The sequence below is a fragment of the Labeo rohita genome, chromosome 1 (genome assembly GCF_022985175.1).
Source record: "Labeo rohita strain BAU-BD-2019 chromosome 1, IGBB_LRoh.1.0, whole genome shotgun sequence".
NCBI lineage: Eukaryota > Metazoa > Chordata > Actinopteri > Cypriniformes > Cyprinidae > Labeo > Labeo rohita.
This window is the reverse complement of record NC_066869.1, coordinates 31,152,184-31,171,084: the sequence shown is the minus strand read 5'-3', so window position 1 is coordinate 31,171,084 and position 18,901 is coordinate 31,152,184. Positions and strand designations below refer to the sequence as shown.

General features: G+C 39.8%; 1 protein-coding gene across 3 annotated transcripts in view; it reads right to left on the bottom strand.

The window, feature by feature from the left end:
* The window catches only part of chst10 (carbohydrate sulfotransferase 10), a 43,202-nt gene that overhangs the window by 7,436 nt on the left and 16,865 nt on the right, over positions 1–18,901 (bottom strand). The window contains exons 2-4 of one of the 3 annotated variants that reach the window (XM_051115915.1): positions 5,712–5,844; positions 5,440–5,561; positions 5,108–5,232 (exon numbers count right to left, since the gene is read on the bottom strand). In XM_051115915.1, coding sequence (XP_050971872.1) covers positions 5,108–5,207 — 100 coding nt within the window. In that variant the 5' untranslated portion in view covers positions 5,208–5,232; positions 5,440–5,561; positions 5,712–5,844. The remainder of the gene's footprint in view (positions 1–5,107; positions 5,233–5,439; positions 5,562–5,711; positions 5,845–18,901) is intronic. The other 2 variants (XM_051115922.1, XM_051115908.1) reach the window with 2 other exon arrangements.

Genomic DNA, 18,901 nt, shown 5'->3' with positions numbered 1-18,901 from the left:
ATATGCACTGTGAGAAAAGTTTGTCACTTTGCTTGACAGTGTGCAGTATCATTTACCAGTATTGTGCTCTAAAAAGGCATAATTTTTGCTGTTTGGAATGCAATAGAAAATTGATACATGAAACCCACTAATTGACAGACGGCAGTTTTGCATGTGTGTTCTTTCTGAAGCGCACTTGCGGCTGGCAGTGCATAACTCTGTGTAACCATGTAAGTTATACAGCTTATATTTGCTTGTATGTTTTGATACTATATGTAGTTAGTCATAACTCTTAACAAAACATAGTTTTAATTATTATTACATTCTAATCGTTTTGTTTGAAGTAAGTTTGTGCTGCCTAAAAATGTCAAGTTTATTCAGCTCAAATTTTCACTAACTTCATATTTCAAGTTGACTAAGTTTAAATTTCAAGTGGTAAGAACGTCACTAAACATGAATTACAATTCATGATGGCAAAATTTAAATGTATTAAATATATACTTAATAAAAACAAAAAAAATATATATATATATATATATATATATATATATATATATATGCCAATATTTTCTGTAAAATAAGTATATTACTCAATTTTGTTCAAATGAAGGAATGCAGAAATGAGTACACCCTAGATTTAATTCATCAAATGTAAAATATTCTAGTACTTAGTATGTCCTCCAGAACTTTAGGTATACTGCTTTGACCCTCCTTGGCACTGAGTGTACAAGTTCATGACAAATTGTCACATTTGCCCTGTTTAACTCCCAGAGGACAACCTCCTTAAATGCCCTGTTCTTTAATGGGGAGTGCTGCTCAGCTCGTCTCTACAGACTTCCTCACAGCTGCTCAAGAGTGTAAAGATCGAGTGTAATACATGTCCACTGAAGGATTTTCATGTTGGAAGAATGCATATCATCGTCATGTTGAAAAAAAAATCGCCAACAACTCAGGGAATGAGGAGAGGGTAGCATCTTCTGTTTTAAGTTGTATTACATCACACAGCGGTGTGTGAATTCATGACAGCATTAATAGAGCACAGCTTACCCACACCTTCAGCACTCATACATCCCAGTATAAGAGCTTTACTACTGAAATAATTGACTTGGTCTCAGGGCCGTCGCCAGAAGACCTTCAATGGGGGGGGGGCATTTTGTTTTCATAGGGGGACCCAATTATGAGCAGCTATAAAATTATAGTACAAATTGATATATACAAATTATAAATCACAAATTATAATGGCATTCATTATAAACATATAAAAGTCTAACCAAAACAAATTTATTTTAGAAACTGAAACACTCCGATACATCTCTCATTCGCCACAAATATAAATATGTCCCATGACACGCTCCAGCGCAATCGCTTAGATTTATTTCCCTTATAGTAGCGGAAACAACTTACTATGTCATTTTTGGTCGTGTAGATAAGAACTGTAAAAGGTTTTGAGCGTGCAGGTCATGTTAGCTTATTTTTGGAGCCTGCTATTTGGGAGTGCAGATCTGGGAGTTAATTATAACGAAGCACTTCAACTAAACTTTGCTCAAGCATTTTAGAATGACAAAACTAGCACTCAGATGGTGTGCAAAGAGATCAGTTCGTTGGTTAGTCCAGTTATGCTGTCCCATCGCAAAGTGACATGTATTTTTTAATGTGCACTAAGGTGTTACCATCGTAGTTTATGTACATGTTTTCTTACCGGATAAGACTTTTAACCACTTAGTAGAGGAAATTTTTTTACGCACATTTTTAGAATTTATGCACATCTTGGTGTTTCCATCCAGCGTTTTTTTATGCAACATTACAAAATGTGCATAAAAATAGGTGGATGGAAAGACTGAGTTATTAGCTTCTTAGTGGTTCTTTGAGTTAAATGATTTGTTTGGCAATATTTAATGCTAGATCAGTACAATGAATGTTTTTCATTGACCAATGATTTGGTATTCCTCTTGTACCATTGTCCTCTTTTGTGCTAAGAAATAAGTCACCTGGCAGTTCTCTCCCAAGTGGTTGCATCGTTACCAGCATTAAGTCTGAATATGATTCAGTAGGCTATTAACACTTTTAATTGCCAGGAAATGAATGGTCTTTAAAAGTTTTGGTTCAATATACGTACCTGCTGATCAAAAATTGTCTTAAACCTACACTAGATTTTTTTATTTAGTAACTTTCAGGAGGGTGTACTAATTTTTGCAACACAACATTTTATCACTTTGACAAGAATATCTTATTCTCTTGAATAATTTTGACATTCTTCTTTGGTAATTGATGAAGCAGGCTTGTTGGAATATTGTATCTCTAAAGAACCCTAACATGTCTTCTAAGTAAAGAGTAATTGCTGAATTTGTGAAGTTTTGTAGGGGTTGTACTCATTAATGCTGTACACTGCGTGTGTATACAGTGGGGGGGGAAATTATTTGATCCCCTGCTGATTTTGTATGTTTGCCCACTAACAAAGAAATGATCGGTCTATAATTTTAATGCCAGGTTTATTTGAACAGTGACAGACAGAATAACTTTTTTTTTTTTTTTTTTTTTTTTTTTTTTTTTTTTTTGCTTTTTAATGAGTGAAATAAGTATTTGACCCCTTCACAAAACATGACTTTGTACTACACAGAGGTCAGACGTTTCTTGTAGTTGGCCACCAGGTTTGCACACATCTTAGAAGGGATTTTGTCCCACTCCTCTTTGCAGATCCTCTCCAAGTCATTAAGGTTTTGAGGCTGACGTTTGGCAACTTGTACCTTCAGCTCCCTCCACAGATTTTCTATGGGATTAAGGTCTGGAGACTGGCTAGGCCACTCCAGGACCATAATGTGCCTCTTCTTGAGCCACTCCTTTGTTGCCATGGCCGTGTGTTTTCATTCCTTTGATGCAGTGCAGTTGTCCTGTCCCCTTAGCAAAAAAACACTCCCAAAGCATAATGTTTCCACCTCCACGTTTGAAGGAAAGGAAAGGAAAGGAAAAGGACATGACGTGTGGCCAAGTATGGTGACCCATCCTCGGAATTTGTGCTCTGCATTTAACCCATCCACCCACCAGTAATGAGTAGTGAACAAACACGCACACACACCTGGAGCAGTGGGCAGCCATATTGCTATCGCTGCGGCGCCCGGGGTGCAGTTTCGGTGCCTTACTCAAGGGACTCACCTCAGTTGTGGTATTGAGGGTGGGGAGAGCGCTAGTTATTCACTCCCCCCACCTTCAATACCTGCCGGACCTGGGACTCAAACCCGCCCGATTCCCTAACCATTAGGCCACGGCTACCCCACAGTGGGGATAGTGTGGGGATAGTGTTCTTGGGGTCATAGGCAGCAATACTCCTCCTCCAAACACAGCGAGTTGAGATGATGCCAAAGAGCTCGATTTTGGTCTCATCAGACCACAACACTTTCACCCTGCTCTCCTCTAAATCATTCAGATGTTCACTGGCAGAGCAGAGGGTCCTTGCGAGCGCTGCAGGATTTCAGTCCTTCACGGCGTAGTGCGTTACCAATCGTTTTCTTGGTGACTATGGTTCCAGCTGCTTTGAGATCATTGACAAGATCCTCCCATGCAGTTCTGGGCTGATTCCTCACCGTTCTCATGATCATTGAAACTCCACAAGGTGAGATCTTTCATGGAGAACCAGACCGAGGGAGATTAGTTATTTTGTGTTTCTTTCATTTGCGAATAATCGCAACAACTTTTGTCACTTTATCACCAAGCTGCTTGGTGATTGTCTTGTAGCCCATTCTAGCCTTGTGTAGGTCTACAATCTTGTCCCTGACATTCTCGGACAGCTCTTTGGCCATGGTGGAGAGTTTGGAATCTGATTGATTGATTGCTTCTGTAGACAGGACTCTTTTATAGAGGTAACAAACTGAGATTAGGAGCACTCCCTTTAAGAGATTGCTCCTAATCTCAGCTCGGTACCTGTATAAAAGACACCTGGGAGCCAGAAATCTTGCTGATTGATAGGGGATCAAATAATTATTTCACTCATTAAAATGCTAATCAATTTAAAACTTTTTGAAATGCGTCTTTCTGGATTTTTTTGTTGTTATTCTGTCACTTACTGTAAAAATAAACCTACCATTAAAATAAAAGATTGATCATTTCTTTGTCAGTGGGCAAACGTACAAAATCAGCAGGGGATCAAAGAATTTTTCCCCACTGTACCTCTGTAAATAAATACAATTTAAATTCATGTCTCACATACTTTAATGCCCAATGAATGAAATGTATATGCTGCCTTTGAACTGGAATCACGGAGGAATATTCCCAGTTAGCAGGGCACTAACGTTCGGATAGAACAAACTTCTGAAATATCAACGGCACCTAGTTATTAAAATCTGCAATAGAAAAATCAATTTGGTCCTGTGTGTAGTACGATAGAAGGCGGCCGTATGATTTCTATGAATGTGTATCATGTTGTGTAAGTGTTGTGTCCTGGCCACACAACTGAGTGCGCAAATTAATGCAATGGATTTAAATATAAGTACATTCATTCCAAGCAAGTGCAAGCAGCTCTTAAATATATGAATGCAAATACAGTTGTTGGTCACACTTTATATTAAGTGGCCTTAACTACTATGTACTTACATTAAAAAAATAAGTACAATGTACTTATTGTTGTCATATTCTATTGCAAAACACTTTTGCTACTAAAAAGCGCAATATGGGTAAGGTTAGGGACAGGGTTGGTGGTATGGGTAGGTTTAAGTTTTTTGTTGTCATTGTATGCTAATTAGCATGTCCTAAAACATGGTGGCGACTACCCAGAATGCAATGCGCAGTGATGTAGATTCCCATTCTCTATTAGCAGAGTCCTGCCAAGAGAGAGTCGCAAACACACTATCTGCTATGTTTATCTTTACACCAAAGCATTTAAAAACAGCATTCAAGTAAATGTCAGCTTATAACAGCTATAGACATTATCCAGTTCAGTCCAGTGAGCGATTTTCTGCAAACAGCAGTATAGGCACATTACGGTGCTGTCACTTAATACAAAAAAAGTACAGTTTTAAAATAGAAAGTGGGGATTTTCAAAAAGTTTTCCAATGTCACTCCACTGCAACACAGATAAACACTTTAAACCCATATCTCTGCATAGAAAGTCTGAGCTAATGTGATAAACACATACTACCTGGTACTCTGAAGCTGAAGTTGATGAACTTGCTGACGAACATAAGGATAAGTAGCACCCAGCCACAAGCACCAACCAGCAACCAATGACGGCGCATCATTGGCACACAAACAGGCTGTCAAATCCTACAAAAAACAAAAAACAAAAAACAAACACAAAAAAAAAATGAAAACAGGTTAGTTTATTAGAATGCGTTTTCTGTGAAAATTTTAAATTATCCCCTTATCCGAAGGAGTATGTTGGAAGTGCATAGATCTGCCGAAACAATAAATTAATGTAGTCATCTGAGCCCTCAAAGTTAAAAAAACAAGGACCAAAGGTAATATACGTACCCTAACAACAGAGGCCTCTGGTTGAATAGACTCGTATTTCAATGGAGCACTGCAGTCCCAAGGAAGAGTAAGCTAGCATAATAGCATCAACTATCCACCTCTCTGTTTTGTGACTGGATGCCCTTTGGTGCAGCCATTGAAACAAACAACAAGTTGTTCCGACTGCCTAACGTGGCAGAACGCTCAATGTAAATTCTCAGTCCCCTGAAGGGGCAGAGCAAATTCAATTCCTGGTTGTCATCTGAGGGAGGAAGCGCCGACAGAGTTATTACCTGTGCTCTGACGCTCTGAGCTTTGGCTTCAGGATGACTTTTGGGCCCGAATTTGAAGCAGAGCCCTCAGCACCGTGGGCAGATCCCATGTAGGGACGGTGATGGAGTGAGGTGGGTTCAGCCTCCTAGATCCCTAAAAAAAAAAAAAAAAAAACGAACAACTAAATTGTTCCTGCCCACTGATTGAGTGAGAGGCTGCTATGGCTGCTACATAGACCTTGAGAGTGGAAGGGGAACAGCCCTTATCCAACAGCTCTTACAGGAAGGACAATATCAGAGATGTGTCACAGGAAATTGGTTCTTCGCCACGGGTTGTGCACCAGGCGAAGAAACTGACCATTTAAGGGCAAAGAGGCATCTCGTAGATGGATCTCTAGCCTGAGAGATTGTGTTTGTGTTGTGAACACTCTTAGGTCAGCAGGCTCCCACTGAGAGGCCAGAGGTGCAGAGCCCACAGCTCGGGCTGGGGGTGCCATATTGTTCTGTTCACCTGAGAGAGGAGGTCCTGTCTCAGGGGAATGGGCTGCTGTGAACCCATTCCCATTCCGAGAACCAATGATGGTTCCTCCAGAGCGGGGCCACTAGAAGAGCTTTGTATTCTTGTTCCCTGACTCGCCTGATTACCTGAGGGATAATTATGGAGAAAACTCGCCAAATTTGTAGAAGTAGCTAATTTGTTTATTTTTTCCCCATTTACTTCAAAATGGTAGACAAACTAAATGATGGAAAATGAAAATTGAGATATTGTCAGAATCTACATAAGCAAAGGAATGTACTGACAAAAAAAAAAAAAAATTATAATCTCGACAATGTGTCTCTATCACCGAAAACTGTGTAAATTACTCCTCAGTTTCGTTAATTATTGCCTAATTGACAACATGTGTATGCACATAAATTTGTTATTAACCTCGTCCTAATGTTAGCTAATTTGGAGTAGGGATGTCAACGATAAAACAACGATTGATAAATTGAGAATAAGAAATGCAATCGATTAAAGCTATTAATGGTCGATTAAGCAATTTCAATTTTGGGTGTGTGCGGCTCATGCTCAAAACACATGCAAGCAGCTGTGAGAGAAGGTGCCAGGGCTGGATCTTTTACGAAAATAATTCTGTACAAATTTCTATAATGTACAAATTATGCTTTCAATGTGACTCAAACTTTAAGGGTACATTAAAATAGAAACACTACAAAGTCCTTCAGTATGGAAAGCAATAGAAATTTAGTAACAAAGTCATATTTCACCAGATGAAATCTGACAAGGCTGAATTTCACCAGATGCTATGACAAGGCTGCAGGACACGGGCAGGACATGTATAGGCTTATTCTTACAACTTGTTAATTCATTCCTACGACTTTATTAATTTGCAGCCACTGTCCATGTTTCATTAATTTGTTCCCTAGATAACAATAATAATTTTTTTTGTGGTTATAAAAATAGATGTGAACAGTGAACAGTAGCCTTTAAAATTACTTGATGTGTTCTGTGTGAGGTGACAATAACACACACAAAGTTTGGTGTCATTATGTCAAAGCTTTGCTGAGATACACCCTCAGAGTCATCTTGGCATCATGCCTCAAATGTGTAGTGGCACTGTACACAAACAGTTTTGTCTATCGACACGAAATCCATAATTTTGTGTAAGCACAGTCTGAAGATGATTAGAGTCAAATTTAGTGAAAATCGGACCAACGGTCTAGGAGGAGTTCGAACAAGTAGGTTTTGTTCATTAATTAAAATGGTGGAAAGGAAGTTGAGCCAACTGTGGTATAATTGGTATGTATGTTGTTGGCATGACCAAAGGAATGTATTGAGACCAGTTTCATTACAATAGGCTAATGCAATCAGAAGTTTTTAGCATTTTTGGAAATTTCATTATTAATGTTTAATGAATGTTGTATTACTTCTAACCAATATGTGGCGCTGTTACCAAATTGATGTGGCGTGGTCAGTGTGAGGTGTATGGCACACACAAAATTTGGTGTCAATATGTCAAACCTTTGCAGACATACAGCCTCAGGTGTAGTTCGGCATCTTTCCAGCAAATTCGTTGATGCACTAAACAAAAAACCGTTTCGTATATCGACACGAAATCCATCAATTTTTGCCAGCAAGGTCTGAAGATGATCTGAGTCAAATTTGGTGAAAATCAATGGTTTAAAAGGAGTTTGAAAAAGTAGGTTTGCAACATTAATTAAAATGGCGGACAGGATGTTTGGCCAATTTTGGCATAATGGGTATCAATGTTCTCAGCTTGATGCAATCTATTAAGATCACTTTCATTACAATAGGCTAATGCAAGCAGAAGTTATTAGTATTTCTGTAAATTTCTTTATAACTTTTGGCCACAAGGTGGCGCTGCCCCCAAACTTTTTGAGTACTGTCAGGGCATGGTGCTGAAGACACATATCGAGTTTTGTAAGGACACGTCAATGCATTCATAAAATATAGCATTTTTGGACATAAATCAATATGACTGACACCCAAAATGTCTGACACGGCAAAATTGGGTATGGTTGGATTCATGATGCACTGAATCTGAAGAGACTTTGAGACTTTAAAGAGATTTTTGGCCAAACCATTCAGAAGTTATAAAGCAAAAATAGCCATTTTTCATATCTCCTGACCACTTTGTGGCACTGCACTGAAACACTGCAGGTAGCCTCAGGTCATGCTTGTTATAACACACACCAAGTTTGGTCTCAATACGCCAAACCGTTGCGTATAGCCTCAGATCCATTTTTGCGTGCTTTTCATAAAAATCGTTCGCGCGTTATTCAAAAACGGTTTGACTAATTTTTTTTTTTTTCTTTTTTTTTTATTATGACAGGACAGACTAGAGGTGACAGGATGCGAAGTGGGAGAGAGAGAAGGGGGCGGCATCAGGAAAGGTCCCCGACTCGGGATTCAAACACAGGACACCCGGAGTGCAATGGCGCTGTATTAATTCCATAACTTTTTGCCTGCATGGTCTGAAGATGATCTGAGCCAATTTTTGTGAAAATGAGACAAACTGTCTAGGACGAGTTGGACTTCATTCAATTTAGCATGAGCCAAAGATTTAGAGAAAAAAAGAATTTTCATTCTGTGCCTTACAGTTCAAAAGTTATTAGCATAATGAATTTTGGATATTGAAATTTTGGACAAGTGGTGGCGCTAGAGAGTTTGAGTTAGAGACAAATTTGCTGTGGTTAATGTTGGGAATGTCCTCTATTTGTGTGCCAAATTTCACAACTTTCCCACAAACGGTTCTATGGGCTGCCATAGACTCAAGAGCGGAAGAAGAAGAAGAAGAAGAAGAAGAAGGAGGAGGCCAGTGGATACAATAGGTGCCATCGCATAATAATAAATATAGCTGCAAGCAGTGATGCCGGGTCCTCACCACCAGTGTATCCGCAACCCTGGTGCCATCAGAAAAAAGGTGCCCAGCAGGCACATGCATTGACCGTAACCCTGCGGCAGTTTGGATTGAAGGGTTACAACAATGAAAGGGTTAAAAGCAAAACGCTTTTAAATCATTCTGATAGACTGAGAATGAGCTGAAAAAGATTCCTTATCCTATGAGGTCATCTTTGTGTTCATCCTTGGTATTACAGTCTTCATCTGCCAGTTTACAAATGTGATATTTTAAATGTTTTTGCAGCCTGTGTATGTAAAAAGTTTTGAAGTGTTTGGATGCTGCATTTTAAAGATTATGGATATGTTTTTTACTGCTAATTTAATAAATCACCATAAATCAACCATTCAAGATATCCCAAATCCACTCGCAATTTAACATCTTCAGTATGTTGGCATCATGTTGACAAAGTTTGGCGTGAACTACTTATTCCTGCTTGGAGGAGTATGAATTTATTTATAGCCTGCTTTTTCCAAAAATCCACATTCAAATCAAAATGGCAGACTTCCTGTTGGTCGCAGCTAATGGGTGTAAATTAGAAAGTTGTCTGGCTTGATCAGAACGATATACATACCAAGTTTGGTGTCTGTAGCTAAAACTAACCCCCCAACTGTTGACAAAAGCCCATTTATGAGCTTTTGGCAGTGTCTAACTATCATTAATACTGATGTGTGTGTTGAGTTTCATGAAAATCTAAGCTTATTAAGTGCCCTAAAAACACAGGAAACAAATGTTAAAGTTTGACATGTTGCCATGGCAACAGCATTTGAAGTATCAACAACCCCTTTACAGATTCTCATTGGCCATGATTTGACATTATTCTGATGAAGTTTGAAGCAAATCGGGTAAAAATAACCATGTGATTTCAAAGCATTTTTAAAAGAGACACACTTCCTGCTGCCAGTTGGTGGCGCTATAACTTTGACTTCTAATAGTCACATCTATGTGATCAGCCTCATACAACAAACAAACTGCTGAAGTTTGACCAAAATCAGATGATGTATGCAAATGTTATTAGGCACTTCCTCTTTCTTATTTCTCGCCATAAATTCAACACCTCGCCACAGCCAAACCATTCAAGATATCAAAAATCCCCTCACAATTTTTCATACCCAATGTCTTGAGATCAGGTTGACCGAGTTTGGTGGCAATTGGGTAAAAAACCTAGGACTAGTATATCAAAATCCAGAGCATGCGTTTTTGACAAAACCCAGAATAACCAACTTCCTGTTGGGATGAGCTAATGACATGGAGTACGAAAGTTGTTCACCTTGATGAGTTCTATATGTGTACCGAGTTTCATATGTGTAAGCCAATTTTCAAGAGTTTTTGAGCATGTTAAGGGCCCCAAAACCCTCAAAAACCTTGACGAAAAATAAGTCATAATAATAATAATAATAATAATAATAATAATAATCCCTAGAAAAACAATAGGACCTTCGCCCTTTTAGGGCTTCGGGCCCTAAAAAAAATAAGAATCCTTAGAAGAACAATAGGGCCTTTGCCCTTTTAAACGGAGCAATTTCTGACTGCAGTGCTCGGGCCCTGATAATTAAAGCTGCAAGCAGCGATGAAAGGGCCCTCGCACCTGGGCCCACCGACCGGTGGCTTTAGGAAAACAGAGAAAGGTGGGCAGCATGGGCGACATTAGGGGGGGGCAAGGGGGGGCAGTTGCCCCCCCAGATGGTTAGTCGTCCCCGTTGTCAGCCACACTGCAATTGGAGCGGTTTGCCATGTTCAGGCCCGGTTGTACGGAGGTACTAGACGGTGCTAAATACCCTCAAACGAAAGCAAAAGCAACTGAATATGTGGCAAAATAGCCAGACTCATTGTGTAGTTTAGAGAGCTTCATTGATTTTAACAGAACTTGTGAGATCGCGATGAACTGAGATGAGTGACGCTTTTATACGTGATAAAGTGAGCGAGCTTTGCGCACTTTCTAGGCTATAATCCGTTCAGAATTTGTATGAAACGTTCGTTTTATACGGTGCAGGGTTTCGGGATGATATCTGCATATTTAGATGCAGCTCGCTGCTGCTGACGGAGACACTAAACGCCTTCCGAGCCGGTCTTGAAAGTGAAAGCAAAAATGAAGTCTCGTGTTGTTTCCACCAGCGCGGATTTTTTTTTCCATCGCCTTATCTGGCGGATGTCTAAAATATAAACATAAAATGAAGCCTAAAACAGGTCCGAAGCCCGTCCCGTGTCTAAACTATGACGTAAAAACTGGCCCGAAGCCCAGCCCTAAAAAAAAAAAAAAAAAAAAAAAAGTCGGGGCCCGACGGGCTCACGCTGCAATTTAGGGCTCTACCGGGACATATCAACCAGTAGCCTAATTTCATTGCCAGTAACGGACGGTAAAGTTCAGAAATGAATAGTATGCGATTTATGACAAAACAGTCCCACAACTGATCGTTCATTTTTTCTTAACGTGTCTCACCTTTAGTGACAACGAATTAAAACGGATACGTCACGTGACACGGGAAAAAGACACGGAAAATCAGAAAAGCAGCGTGCACATTTGGTTAAAAATGAAAGGCTGTCAACTGACACTTAAAACGAGAAGTTATTCTTGACTGCGCTGTAATGACTGCTTTGGTGCGTTGCAATACGGTAGGGGATTGTTTTAATGCTTATCCGAAAATATTTTTTTCTTGCCCCCCCTGACTCAAGAGTCAAATGTCGCCCATGGTGGGCAGTATGCTTTTAATAAAGTAAATATAGGAAGAACATGTCAGTCATTAATGTAAATGTAAAACATGTTACATGTAGAACAAGTTACATTCTTTTGCCAGAAGTTGGCACTATGATTAAAACTGAATATTAGCCTTAAGACATATTCAGGCCAGTACTCTTATCAAACGTGGCGTTTGGGCCAGATCAGACATTGCATGTTTAAGTGAGTGTAAAACAAGTAATTTCCTCTTGTCAGCAGGTGGTGCTACTATTGTAACAGAATATAGGCCTTTACATGTGTTCAGGTCAGGACAAAAGATGTTTGGGGCAGACTGGACACTGCATGCATGAGTTACAACAAATTCCTCTTTCATCACTCGGTTAACCAATCTCTGAAACGTAGAAGTGGCATTTTGCATTCCAAAAGACATAACCCGATATTCCCATAACCCATCTGGGGTCACGAAGGCTGAGATCTCCTTGGCTTTGTCAGAAAGAGAAACCTGCCAGTAACCTTTCAAAAGATCTTATTTGGTTATATACCTGGCAGGCCCCACACAGTCAATGCAGTCATCCAGTCTAGGCAAAGTAAGAATAAGAAGAATCTACTTTAGCTAAAGCATTAACCTTTCGAAAACGGTACAGAACCTCATCGAGCCATCAGACTTGGGCACCGAAATACAAAGAGAGCCTTTGGCTTGGTACAGCAATGCCATGTTTGAGCATATAGTCCACTTCTTTTCTAAAAAGTGCACGCTTTTCAGGACTAACCCGATATGGATGTTGCTTTACTGGAGTTTGATTTAATTTGGTTAGGCACATCTGGAAACAATGGTACATGGGAGCTAATTAGCTCTACAAGGGCAGACCTTTCAACCGGAGGTAAATAAGAAAAATGAGCCTCAAGATTCAGAAGAATTTCAGAATTATTCAGTCGTGGTGCAGGAACCACCACTTCATTTGCATCCTCTAAACTGGCTGGAGCACAAGTTAACACTGATACATTATTGTTCAATCCCTCAGATCTTCCCTTTCTAACAACGTATTTCTTCAACATATTGATTATGACACAGATGACTTTGCTTACATCTGCCTAGTGTAGAAATGACATAGTCAAGTTCGCCCACCTTGCGCTCAACTGTGTAAGGCCCTGAAAAACGTGCCTGCAGTGAAGAACCATGGACAGGAAGCAAAGCTAAAACCTGATCCCCCACTGAAAAAGATCGCTTCTCAGCCTGCTTATCGTACCAGGATTTCATCTTTTTCTGTGACACAGTAAGATTAGAACAAGCAATATCACAGGCCTTACTAAGCCGATAGCGAAAATGACTAACATAGTCCAGCAAATTAGAGGATTCTGGCACATCGGCCACAATTTTTTCCTTCAACAACTTTAAAGGTCCACGAACATGGTGTCCGAAAACCAACTGAGCAGGACTAAAGCCCAAAGATTCCTGCACGGCTTTCAGCAAAGCAAGAGGTGCACACCTTCATCCCAGTTCCTCTGAAACTCAAGACAATAGATTTTCAACATCGCTTTCAGGGTCTGATGGAATCTCTCGAGAGCTCCTTGGGGCTCCATTAGTAAGCACTAGAATAACAATGTGAAATCCCTAACTGATCCAAAACTTGCTTGAAAACTCTAAACATAAAGTTGGACCCTTGATCAGACTGAATGGTTTTAGGAAGCCCAAACACTGAAAAAACTTCAACAAGGCTTGCACTATCACAGGGGCGGTAATCGTTCTTAAAGGGATAGCCTCGGGAAAACGAGTTGAATCACACATAATAGTCAATAGAGAATTTTGGTTACCATGCTTGGTTTTAGGTTAGAGGGCCAACGCAATCCACCAGAACTCTACCAAATGGCTCATCGAAGGCTGGAATAGTATGCAATGGTGCAACAGGTATGGTTTGGTTTGGCTTACCACCTATCTGACAAATACGGCAGGTCCTACAATAAGCCACCACATCCTTTTTAATACCAGGCAAACAGAAATTTTGCAATATTCGATTATAGGTTTTATTCACCCCAAGATGTCATGCCATGCTACAGTCATGTGCTAGCTTAAGAACCTCTTTACGAAAAACCTGAGGAACCACAGTCTGAAAAACATTGCCCCACTCATCTTGCCTAGACAAAAAAGGAGGGCGCCATTTTCGCATCAGAACCCCTTCTTCCAGAAAATACCCTGAACCCAGCTCTTTCAATTCTTGTTCAGTACTCAACAACTCAAGCAGAGAAGTTAAAGTAGAATCTTTACTCTGCTCCACAATGAGTTGGTCCCTCGTAATTGAGGTCTCAATGGAAGAACTCTCCTTAGATCAGGGGTTCTCAACCTTTTTTACGCTGGGCCCCCCTCCTTCTCTAGTCAATTTTGCAAGGTCCCCCGTAACTTAAAAGAATGCTCAATTCTAACTTTTTAACATATTTAAACACATACAGATTTAAAGCTCCTGAATTATTTAATTCAGACATTCTTTACAACTTCAGAGTACTTTTTCTTAAGCAAGTGAACCTGCCAAACAGGACAACAGAATAAACAGATGGACGAGAGAATAAAATGATTCAAATCGCAAAATAGAAATATCTTAACATAAAATAAAATAAAAAAAATTCTTAATCATCTATTGCACAAAAGCAACAAAAACAACTAATATAACATAAAAATGATTAACAGGCGCAAGAATATGCAGTTTCGATTTAAAACACGTCTTTGCAGCTTGAGCAATGTAGCCATCTGCTGATTTCTGGAACGCATTGGTCAGTCAGGGGTGTGTTTCCCGTACAACGATGTAACTCGCTGATTAACCTCCATAGTATGATGCATTGTTGTGGAAACAAACTAGGTAGTCACGACTGTTTCCCGAACACGGTCGCATCTCCGTCGTTTGAACCACATTAGTTTAAAATGTAGGGCCGTTGTTAATGACGTCACTGAGTAATAACTTATGCTATTTAACTGATTAGATATCTCCAAAATGCAGCTATATTGAACATGGCACCTGATGACAAATTTACTCATTTTTGTTCCCTGTCATTTCGCTCTATTTGATGTTTGATTCATCGCGGGTTCCCTCTTACGTCATACTCCGGACACTGTGAAAGATTCATTGTGCATATAGTGTTATAAGAGCTTAATGAGATCGCGATGAACTGAGATGTTAGCTTTAAGAGAGCGCTGTTTGCTGGCATTCTGCCATGCATGCAAGCAGCAGTCGATGCTTGCTTTTCTGTTAAGAATAGCAGTGGTTTCTAAATGTTGATGCTTAGCCTAAATAAATATTTTATCGAGAGCGTTTATGTCGAGATCTTGTGGAAATTACGAGATGTTACAGATCACTATTTCATGTATATTTCATCGATGTAGTGAAAAAAAAAAAAAAAATCTACATAGATTTTACATTCCTTTTATGCGGGCGGGAGCGGGACAAAACATGAATGTCGCGGACGGGAGCGGGACGAAATAACATATTTCTGCGGGAGCGGGCGGGCACGGGACTCTAAGATGAAGTTTGCTTGCAGCGGTTGGAAGTTTTGAGCCGCCATTCAGTCTGTATTTAACAGTGCTATGAGGCTTGCTGCACCAAAGCTGAAACAATCAATCACAGAACACGAGAGAGGCCGTGCTTTGATCATTTTAATTTAAAACATTAATAATGAAATTAAACAATTTTAGGATAATATTTAAATTAACTTTAAGCTATCTCGTGCTTTAGATGTTTCCAACTCTCCCTTATCTGCTGCTACTGAAGATTCAACAAACCACTCTTTATCTGAATCTCTCCCCTCAGAACCCACCAAAAAGGTATCGGCTAGGGTAAAATCCACACATTTATTTTCATCTATGAACTCAGGTGTCTGTTTAGCCATTGCATGAGTCACAGCACATACCGAAAAAACAGGAAATCAGGAAAGGACTGAAACTGACAGCTGGATCACTCTACCTAAATAAAATTCCAACTTCAAAACATAATTGATCCTGGACGAGCCCCAAATTTATGTTATGACCTGGCTCAAAATTATAACATAAAGAGGACACGTAACAAAGCTGGTTTAAATAAAGATAAATTATTTATTTGAAACAAAACAAGTCTACACAAAAACAAATTAATAAATGGTTAGAAATGGGATTTTTCAATGAAAACTATGGAGAGGTGGAAGCAAGATGGGAACAAAGAAAAACCCAAATCTCACTCTTCAAACAAAGAAACAAAAATGAGAGAGACTGAGACAAAGACCAGGAACTTCTTAAATAGGGTGCCACAGGTGTTGCTCCTTCCCAGCACATCAGTCCCGCCCATCAAGGAGGAGTCTCTGCCCTGGAACTCCCACCAAAAAAAAGAAAAAAAAAAAAAAAAGGGGGGGGCAGGGGTTTAACAATCATTTAATGCAAATGTCCACTTAATCTTTAACATGGCCATTTCTTTACGACAGCTACTGTAATTTAATGAATATGTGGACATGAAAATCATGTTAATACAGAGTGAGGGTTTGAGCTTTTATTTTGAAAGGTTTATAAATGACTTACCTCACAAATCTGATGAAATGGCGCATGTTGCGTTCACAGATGAACATTATAATAAACCCAAACTCACAGCAACATGCAAAGATAAAGTTAGAGATGCTCCACACATGTAAATGATAACAGTTCGAGTGGAGCAGCATTTACGGTGCATTTCCACTACAGCTTCAAATCATGCACTCAGTGCTGCATGCAACGCTACAACGCCATTGCCTTGGGGCGTGTGAAATTTAGGGCAGAGCACACCTTTGAAAGCAATGTTTACACCCTGTTTGCATTTCCTCTTCTTCTTTTAAAGGTGGTTCGCAGACTAAACACTTTAATGAAAGCATGCAATGTGCATTTACTTTTGCATGACTTGTTCAATGATATGTGATTTCAGCTCAGTAATCCACCAGTTCCGCAAACACTCGGAAACATACGCCAAAACCTTGCCTTGCCTACTTTCACAGTGATTGGTTGTCGCCCGTCGTTTTTCGCTCATGACTTGCATAAAGTTGAGGAATGCCCAACCTTTCTGATGCTCTCAACGATTTCTTTGCGCCGCTTTCAATCCCATAATGTACCGCAAGAGCGATTAGGCTCAACTTCCATAGGAATGCATTGAAAGCGCTCACTCTGCAGTGCTCCCTACGTGCCAGTGGAAATGCACCGTAAGCGCCACATTTAATCCCATAATGCACAACGCGAGCGTTTAAGCTCAACTTCCATAGGAATGAATTAAAAACGCTACAACGCCTGCTTTGGGGCGTGTGAATTTAAGGGCAGAGCACACCTCTGAAAGCAGTGTTTTACATTCTGTTTGTGTTTCATCTTCTTCTTTTAATGGCAGTTTGCAAACTAAACACTTTATTGGCGCCTTAGCATATAGTAAAAGCATGCAAAGTGCATTTACTTTTGAATGACTTGTTCAATGATAAGTGATTTCAGCTTAATAATCCACCAGTTCCGCAAACACTCGGAAACATACATCACAACCTTGCCGTGCCTACTTTTCACAGCGATTGGTCATCGCCTGGCGTTTTTCGCTCGCGATTTGCATAGAGTTGAGGAATGCCCAACCTTTTTGATGCTCTCAGCCACTCTCAATGCTTTCTCTGCACCGCTTTCAATCCCATAATGCAATGCGAGAGCGTTTAAGCTCAGCTCTGACATACGTAACCTACACGCATGTAAATAATTAAAGCACATAAATTAAACCTGCATGGCATATATTTATTTAACTAAATCATAGTGTTTGTGAATTCACAATTATGCTTAATTATGATTTTAAATGGGTTTAATATATCATACAGCTTTGGAAAATATTGCGTTACATGGATTCTCCTCCGTGAAATGCACCACTTATCCAACGCGGGCAAAACGAAATCGAGCATTTATTAAAATCAAATACCCCTGTGAAATTAGAGGGATTTCAGACAGGAAACAATAAATATTATTAAATTCATGGAAATGTGAGACCAACCGGCAAAAAAGAACACAAAGCCGCCCATGGCTTTAAATGTATGGCCAGACAGCATGAATACAAACATGGTCGCGATGCAACATTTGCCTGCTAACCAATTATTTCTGCTATGAACAAAGCTTTGTACCTCACTTGTGTCATTTTGTCATGTAAAAATGTAAGAAAATGTAAGAAAACAGTGTGTTTTGCCATAGCACCGCTGGTTGAAGCAGTTCACTGACCGTGCAGCACAGCCCCATGCATGTGCCGTACTTAAGTTTGGGATCATTTTATTAGAGCTCGGCCGATATATATATATATAATTTTGCTGACTTTAATTGGCTGATATGAGCCTGCCGCAGATATGCAACCGGTATGAACATTTTTTAGAGCATATGTAGCCAGTTGTTTGTGACTTTTATATCTTGTTTTATTATTTGTGGAAAAAGGTAATTGTCTTGTCCATGTTAACTTCATCAAAACTTGTATTTAGTGTTTATTTTCTTTTATAATTACTATTCCTGTTTAGTTTCAATGGTTCCAGTCAGGAGTTCCTACCAATTGTTGTAGGTGGGGTCTTAATTAGTGGCACACCTCAGGAAGAGGTGTCGCTTCTCCTTTAAGCATTCGCGCTCAGTCTCACTGTGAACGCATACGGGAAGCAAGGGAGAGAGAGAGTAGGCCTTTTGGTGTTGCCGTACTAATTTTGCCTCATACTACTCTTCTTTAAAGAATAAATTCCATCCCGCATCCCATCTACGTGTGGTCGTGCTTCTGTCCTGAGGGTACTGCTTGATATCTGCCACATCTAACTGGTGCCGTGACCCGGATCCATTGGTCAGCTGCAGCCGATCGCCGGGATCAAGCAGTGTGCTGTGACATCTTGGTGCTGTAATGTGTGACGGGGATCTACACAGCAGATACTCAAGTGATTTTGCTCGGACATTCGCACAAACACAAACTCAGATTTTTCAACAGTGAAGTTCCACATGAACTATAGACTGTGACACACATTTTACATACATACACATTTTAGTTATTTGCACATATTGGACATTTGGATTTACATCCTTCTGAGGACTGTTTTCCCATCCCTGCATTACCATTTGGAATTTGTACATCTTTGTATTTTGCATATTTACATAT